This window comes from Spea bombifrons, chromosome 1 (genome assembly GCF_027358695.1).
Source record: "Spea bombifrons isolate aSpeBom1 chromosome 1, aSpeBom1.2.pri, whole genome shotgun sequence".
NCBI lineage: Eukaryota > Metazoa > Chordata > Amphibia > Anura > Pelobatidae > Spea > Spea bombifrons.
In genome coordinates, this window is record NC_071087.1 from 58,878,471 (window position 1) to 58,886,944 (window position 8,474).

General features: G+C 37.8%; 1 protein-coding gene across 1 annotated transcript; it reads right to left on the reverse strand.

The window, feature by feature from the left end:
• Nucleotides 1-826: 826 nt before the first annotated feature.
• SIRT6 (sirtuin 6) lies at nt 827-8,103 on the reverse strand. The gene is made up of 8 exons (XM_053461758.1): nt 7,982-8,103; nt 6,889-7,016; nt 5,187-5,369; nt 5,048-5,107; nt 4,770-4,865; nt 4,422-4,502; nt 4,215-4,338; nt 827-1,733 (listed from the first exon to the last, which is right to left on the reverse strand). Exons 1-8 carry the CDS (start codon nt 8,045-8,047, stop codon nt 1,473-1,475), a joined length of 999 nt encoding a protein of 332 aa, XP_053317733.1. The 5' UTR covers nt 8,048-8,103; the 3' UTR covers nt 827-1,472.
• Between the last annotated feature and the right edge of the window lie 371 nt (nt 8,104-8,474).

Consider the following 8,474-nt stretch of genomic DNA (forward strand, 5'->3'; position numbering starts at 1 on the left):
TGCATAGCTACATGCCTTCTGTTGTAGACCCAGAGTCTGAGCTGTTCTCCTGATGCCCCCTTGTAGTGTGTGAGTGAGTGTCTGTCTATGGGATGGGCTCCTGCCTCTTCCAATTAAATCCCATGAAAATCATTAACATCCCCTGCTTCTGCTAAAGTATATAATATCACCATACTATTATAGCGACCCTTGTTTCTTCCAACTTTGTCAGCACTAATGTACTGCTTCAACAACGTGGAAATCAAATGTATAACCCTGTCTTTTTTTTTAAAAAAATGTATTCTCGCACCCTTTAGAGCGCCAGTTTCAACATCCATTCCACAGCAGCTTTTTGCACTGCTGGGGGCAAGCCCTGTTTCAGCATCAACCACTGCCAACAGTTGAGAGAATAGAATGGCGGGACCTAAGTATGCAATCATTGTAGGAAAGCTTCAAATGAATAATTGTGTAACAGGTGTTTTACATACTTTCTAGATAGGGTGGTGACTTTGTGTACTTATCAGAACGGACAGTGGGCCAAGGTCCATCAAGCATCCTACATAAACCTTATGTCTGCAATACTATGATCATTTGCAAATATAATATATGTAATAGACCGTGTACAAATTAACAAGTAAAGCAAGAAGAAGAAGATAATGAACAGCTGCATAATCTCCAAGGATGCGTATCTATATGAGTACTAAAGAGCTATTTAAAAACAAACTCCCCATCATAAATACATACATACATAAAAATAAGGTATTGCAAGATTGTAAGCTCATTTGAGCTAGGCCCTCCTCACTTGTTATGTCCAGTCTACCCATTGTACAGCGCTTTAAAAACAATAAATAATACATACAGAATAAGTTTACCGTTTACCTTAAGACATGATATGGGAAGAAAGGTACAACCAGTTTCAAAATGTTTTGTAAATGGTTACAAAAGAGGAATCAAAACCAACAACGGGTAACTGTGACAAAAACAGGATACATAAATAGTGTCAAACATATACAGAGATGAGAAATTACAAAAACTATCCTATTGTGGCTTAATATCTGAATAAATGTTATCAGCAAAGTAATACAAATAAAAAAAACAATATATATCCACTTCCTAAGAGCTGCAACATGATTCTGTGTGTCCTCCATTGATAAAATGTTCTCAAAAATATATATAAAATACACAAGGGATGTCACTTTTTGATTCCTTACCCAGTTGCACAGCCTCAATTGTATGTGGTTATTACTTTAAACATACAGTAGCTTCAAGCATATCCAGGATTTGAACTACGTAATTAGATCAAATCAAAGATAGAATACATATCCATTTTAGCTGAAAAGGGATACCTTATGCCTACCATCACTAATAAAGGCACTTGGATTTGTATATCACATCAGCTTAACATCAGGTTTTTTGTTTTTTTTTTGCCTTCTGTATATATCGATTGACACCATGGACATCATGGACACATGCTGCTGTTACACAATTCTATTTCATACACATGTTGGATCCATTTTTATTCTCTTTTGTTCATGGGAGGTTTCTTCCTTGCAAACCTCTCCATTGTCTTCGCTGCTCTGGGGTGTATTCTGTATTCCATTATGGAATTTTACTTCAGTTTTTAAGGCTACATTGCATGGTTCTGTCTTGGTGGCAAGCTCCGTCCAAATAGGTATTTTCAAATCCAAAAACTGCATGAGTTGCTCCATCACCCCATCAACATATCCGTGAATCAATAGGTCAGCATGCCGGTCCTAAATTAATTCAAAGAGTAATGTATATTAAACAATAACTTCCATGTCTTATAGAGATATTACTAAATGGATGAAACTAAAGATTACTAGGGAAAATATTATCAACAAGGCAACTCTTGTCATGTGGTAATATAAAAAAAAAACATTTATGTGGAAACTACACAATATACATATTTGCTAAATGTTATTTAAATACCTATTGACCGATCAGCCATAAAATTATGGACCACCTGCCTAATATTGTGGAGGTCCACCTTTTGCCGCCAAAATAGCCCGACCTGTCGAGCCATGGACTTCCACCATGGAAGGTGTGCTGCGGTATCTGGCACCAAGACGCTAGCAGTAGATCCTTTACGTCTGTTAAGTGCGAGGTGGGGCATTCATGGTGCTATGTGGTCTCCAGGTTAGCAAAGCGCATGCACCCGACCATCCATGTGACATAAAAGAAAACGTGATTCATCAGACCTCCGTGGTCCACTTCCTATGCTCACGTAGGGCTTTCAACAGGGGTCAGCAGGGGCTACGCAGCCTCAAACTGCGATGCACTGTGTGTTCTGACATTTCTATCAGAACCAGCATTTCCTTTCCCATCAATTTGACCTACAGTAGCTAGTCTGTTGGATTTGACCAAACGGGCCAACCTTCACCCCCGCGTGCATCAATGAGTCTTGGCCGCCCATGACCCAGTTCATTGCTTTGATGGGTACTGACCACTGCAGACCGAGAAGTTACCACAAGAGCTGCAGTTTTAGAGATGCTCTGACGCTGTTATCTAGCCATCACAATTTGGCCCTCGTCAGTCGCTCAGATCCTTATGCTTGCCTGTTTTTCCTGCTTCTAACACATCAACTTTGAGGACGAAATGTTCACTTGCTGCCTAATATATATCACGCCAACATGACAGGTGCCAAGATTTTCAGTGTTATTCACTACACCTGTCAGTGGACATAAAGCTATGGCTGATCAGTGTATATTTAAAATGTGATAAAATATACACAAAATATATTTGTGGTAGGGGTAAAACGAGAGCGAACGTCCAGTGGGTCTGAAATGTGCCTAGACCCCCAAATCGCCGCCCTTAGTAGGTAAGATAGGGGCCAAAAAAGTATAATTTATTTAAAAACGGCTGTGTTAACCGTGATATAATTTGTGAGGGTCACATGAAGAAGCTGTGGTACTAAAGAGAAAAGAAAAAAAAAAAGATGAAAGTTTAAAATCTAGAGGGAGTTGGGATGTAATAGGTAAAAGTGCCATTATGTGATGGATCAGTCACACTAGTATTAGTATTGCAGGAGAGGGACTAGGAAAGGTGAGCTAAAGGGATATGGGAGGGCGTTAATATGCTAAGTTGTAAGCATTCTTTAAGAAGTGGGCCTTGAGGGATTTTTTTTTTTTTTTTAAATTTAATTTTATTTTTTTTGAAGGACCAAGGCAAAAGATGGATAGGCCGGGGAGGGCATTCCAGAGAATAGGGGCAGCCCTTGAGAAATCATGTTGGCGTGCATGAGAGCTAAAAATCAGAGGAGAGGATAGGAGATCATTGGATGAGTGAATAGACCACTTGGTATTTAGAGATGTGGATACTTTTAGGATTTAGGATGAGAAATTTAGTAAAAACTAGCGAAAAAAATGGAAAACAAAAAACTGATTTTTTTATATTCTCCATCTGAATCCTCACAAAATTAGGTAAAGTGATGGAAAATCCCATCCAAGTTTATCAATTCAGGTGTCCTTATTACAGAAATACCCAATTTATATAGATTTTCCATACTTTCCCTTTGCCTTCAGTCCTTCAAAAAAAAAAAAATCCCTCAAGACCCACTTCTTTAAGAACGCTTACAACATAGCATATTAACGCCCTCCCATATTCCTTTAGCTCACCTTTTCTAGTCCCTCTCCTGCAACACTAATACTAGTGTGACTGATCCATCCCTAACAATGGCACTTTTACTTATTACATCCCAACTCAATCTAGATTTTAAGCTTGTTTGAGCAGGGCCCTCCTCTTCCCGTGTTTCTTTAAGTCAAATTGTTATGTTATGTACTACTTATGTCCGGTCTACCCATTGTACAGCACTACTGAATATGATGGTGCTATATAAAACAATAGTTTACCTATTGTGAACTGCCCTACTACGTAAGAAAAATCTACTATGTAAAAAAAAAAAAAAAAAAAAAAAAAACTATAAAAAAGTGAAAATATAGTATGTATTTAAAATAAAAAAAGAAAATCCACACTGCATCAAGTATCTACTTACCACATAATTACTAGGTATCCTACTGAAAAATAACCATGGCGCACAAAGAAAAAACAGGAAAAAAAACTCAGTTGGAGCTCCCCTACAAAAAATACTGGATAACTACTGGATGACAACACTATTTTATCATCATCATAGCAATAGATCACGCTACTTGGTTCTTGGTGAAAAAAACGTATGCAAAAAGGTTGCAAGCAAGTGTACTTGTGCTTCTTTGACTTACATGTTTTGTTGGCTGAAGGTTAATAATCACCAACTTCCCACCATTTCGTTTGGTGAGGAGGGGAAGGTTCCCGCTGGGTTTGATCTGCAGGGACGTTCCAAGTGTGATTGAGAGGTCTGCTTCCCTGCAAACACAAAGAGACAATAGCAGCATGCAGATATATAACGGTAAGTATTCTAAGAAGCTAAGTATGTTTTTCTAGGTTACCTGCAAGCTGCATCAGCCATGTTAAGATCACGATCAGGTAAATGATCTTCCCAATCCAGGATTGTGTCTACCAGCTTCCCTCTAAAAGAGACAAGAAGATGAGCTGGTAAGTAATTAATGGCGATTAAACAATGTATCTTTCTATATTGTCTTTTAAATCCATCTATGCATGTGTTCCTATTCAGTAGAAAAAGTTATAAAACATGGGAAATTCAAGTTATGATTCAGTAAAGCCCTGCTCAAAGTGAAAACACATATAATACCACTCCGAAACATAACATTTTCAAATTTAGTCCACCTTTTAAAAATGTTCCCTCAAATGACTGAGGCTACCCGGAATGTCCTTACCTGCAGGCTCGTAAACCTCTGACCTTGGGGACATCACAAAGTCTTCCTGTTGGTTTTAATCCCATAGTGCCCACAACATAGTTCCGAACATATTGTCTTTTGATGATATGCAAAAAAAAAAAAAAAGTTGATATGTTAAAAATTACAGAAAGACATTTAATTTTGGCACATACCAAAAGTGACAGTGGAAATTAAAAATGCCCCAATAGTTTATGTAAAAGCTCATTATTTGACTGCCACCTAGATTATGTCTATGTATAGTTTTTAAAGTCACTCACTTGCCACATTTGCTACATTCTTCCACAAACATGTTTCCATGGAGCTCTGCAAGCTGCTCCCTATATAAGAAAATACATGCCATCAGTACACACAATGCATTTTAAAAACAGAGAAGAAATGTTTAAGGGGGGCACATACCTAGGGAATCCAGACCTCACATGTAGTCCATCAACATTTTGGCTGATAAGGAACTTCAGCATGCCAACTCTTTGTAACTGTAGTAGAGCCATATGGGTGGAAGATGGCACAGCATTCTCAAATGTTGTGTCAAATTTGGGGTCAAGACCCTTTTCCTCCATAGTCCATACGCCATTTGGGCCCCTGCAAACAGGTAGCATTAAATACATCTCAGATCTACTCATATGCAAATAATCTATTACAAATAGAGTTATTCAATTACAAAACAAAAAAACAAACTATACATACAATTATAACTTTTTGTCAGTGTTTGCTGGCAGCAGACATGCTCAAAACACCTACCTTCACATATATATACTCTTATAACCGCTTAATTAAATAACACACTTATCCTGCATCACTGACGGGGATGTAGTTTGAGCTTCTGTAATTGAATGCAACTCAAATTCTAAAGTCATTTAGCAATAAACTTTATACAATCTCTTGGTAGCCTGCTATACCGGCAAACATTTTATTTTACATTTTACATCATAATGCTATTTCTGTTTTAGTGTGCTGGTAAAGCAGTCAGATTAATAGATTAATACTAGCTTTTTCAATTTTGTCTGTTTACTTAAATAACAGGAAGTGCCACTGACCTGCAAAACATAATAAAACGCTGAACATCAGACTTCACAAATTGTTAATTTTGACAGGTAGGCCTAGGTCTAAAGCGGCATTAGCAGTGTAAATGTAATTTACTACTACATGGCTGTACTTGGCTTTGCATGTGGCACACCACATAGTTCAGCGCTTGGAATGAACACACTATAGATCTGCTCTGCACAAAACAGAGCACATTTGTTTGATGAGGTGGGTTCAACTGATATTCTTTGTCAAGATATTTAATTTGTCAAAAGGCAGCAAGGTCAATGTTAATGATGTGAGAGCAACTCATTTGATGGTAATGCTAGTAGGTATTACTCAGAATGCTCAGAAGTGTTTTGAATACATGTAGTTGCAGCAGTGATTTAGATATATAAGGGGGAGATAACAATAGTATAACTAAAATAAAGTACTTGGTTAGCTTGGATTTAGTGTATAAATGTATATTTTAAAAACATTTTAACTGTGCTTAAATAGATAGACTTTTGCCAGAAGTTTCAATCAAATTAGCCATTTTATAACACACTTTCCAACTTTGTAACAAATCAAAAAGGAGAGGGCCACTACCAATTATAAACATTTAAGTAGACTGGTCTTCCCAGTAGAATGCCCTGCAGGAGATGTATTTAGCTGATATTCTCATCTCCAGTCAGAGGAAAGTTGGGTACATGGGTCTGTAGTCACAGTGCACATGTGTGAAAAGTGCTGGCACTGGTTTAATGATTGCTTCAAACAGTACTCAGTACAGTTTCTTCTTTACAGAGGATATCATGGACATTAGACTGTCTCTTTAATCTTGCAACCTTTTACAGATGTCTAGGACTACTTTTTGTCAGTATAGAAAATGACTAATAAGTATCAATTTAAGATGTGCTAAAATTTTGCACATCCCATCATTTAACCATTTAGGTGAGGTTGTTTCCAATTGCTTTCTATGGATCTCAGTCTTAATTTAGCAAGTGTAAAGGTTTGGACAAGTAGTTGAAGCGCAAACCATGTTTTTTCCCCCACCACCATTAAGGTTTAGATGGACCACTGAACCTGTCCTTTCTCTGACCTAAAATCTGGAATGCCACACGAAGTGCTGACTCCTGCTCCGGTATGGAACACCACATATTTTGAAGTACGGATCATATGAGCCAGTTCCTCTGTTTTACGCTTCAGCTCTTCTGGTGTGTCAAAGATCTGGGTAAAAAGCATAAAAAAGAGAAAATGTTAAAAACTTAAATTGGTATCATATATTCGTTTTTACAAACACATTATATAGCTGGGCTTCGAACATCTTGCTGTTATATGTTTTTTGCCGGAAAAATGCTAACAATTGTGTTATACCTCCTATGTGACTAACTTTTCTCACTTAATTTGTCTTGCGTGGCTACATAAATAAATATATATATTTACAAATCAGGAGTTAACCTCTACTTGTACACCAAGTGTGAGCAAGATGCCTGAATGAAATCTAAGATACCGGTTCTTAGTAGGCAGCTGTCAACACTGAGGGACATAGGTACATGGACAGACTGCTGTGCTGGAATAGGCTTGTGATGATCCAGTGATCGTGTGTGTGTGTGTGTGTGATTATATATATATATATACATATATACATATATACACACACACACACACACACACACACACACACACACACATTGAAGCAGCCAATGAAAGTGGTCCCAATTAAATAAATGGGTGTACGGGGGTGAAAGTTAGACATACTCCCCCATAACAGTTGTCCAGCCAAAGCTGGTGCATGATGGTGCTAAGTATATCACCTGCCAGGTGCATTTACAAGGGGGGGCACCACATACATTTACGGACCTTACTTGTAAGTTTATTTACGAAAGATGGAAGAGAAACCGCAACAAATCAGGTTTTTGCAAAGCATGTATGCAGTACCACAAGAAAAATTAACGTAAGCTTTGGATATACCTCAGCAACTTAAATGCATATAGTCTTGCAGCGAATAAAATATTCTAAAATGCTAAATCATTTACATTGAATGTTATTAAGCATACAGGACACACTCATGTATTTAACAATGGAGAATTTCAGTATTGAAACTGTGTGTTTTTACATACCCACCAAAACGGTACGAATACATCTTAAAGCGCGATAAGTATACATAGACATACGCATCTCTAAATACTCACTTCGGGCAGCCCACATCGTCCTTTATCTGGATAGGGAGACAAGCCAGCCGCATAGTTAACAGACATCTTGGAAACTGTTCACTAAACAATAAAGCTACGTTTGTTGACACCATGAAGGCGCACTAATATGTCGTCACAGCAGGTCTCGCCCCGTTACTATGTCACGCGTTTCGTGTGGAAACTGCTTCTTTACATCAATCCTAACTGTAGTTTCGCCAAATATGACTTTAAAAATAGTAAATACCCGTTTTACGGGAGGGGTTTAATTCGTCCATTACGCTGCAGACACTAACACGTTGAACAAACTCTGCATGTGTATACTCTACTCCTCATCCTTTCCCACATTTAACCCTTTGTTGGAGTACTAGAGTTCATACCACTTTTTGACAGATTATGTTAGGTAGTACTGGAGGCTGACATTTTTTGGTACACTTTCTTGAAACTGAAGGTATGAATCTCCATAGTTCTCACTTGTTCCTCTGGGTAATTTATG

Coding starts and splice junctions, on each gene's coding strand:
- SIRT6 (XM_053461758.1), bottom strand. CDS start 8,047: ATGTCTGTTAACTATGCGGCTGGCTTGTCTCCCTATCCAGATAAAGGA. Junction 5,370..6,888: donor TGTGGCATTCCAGATTTTAG/GTCAGAGAAAGG, acceptor ACCTGTTTGCAG/GGGCCCAAATGGCGTATGGA. Junction 4,339..4,421: donor ATGGCTGATGCAGCTTGCAG/GTAACCTAGAAA, acceptor TTGTGTTTGCAG/GGAAGCAGACCTCTCAATCA.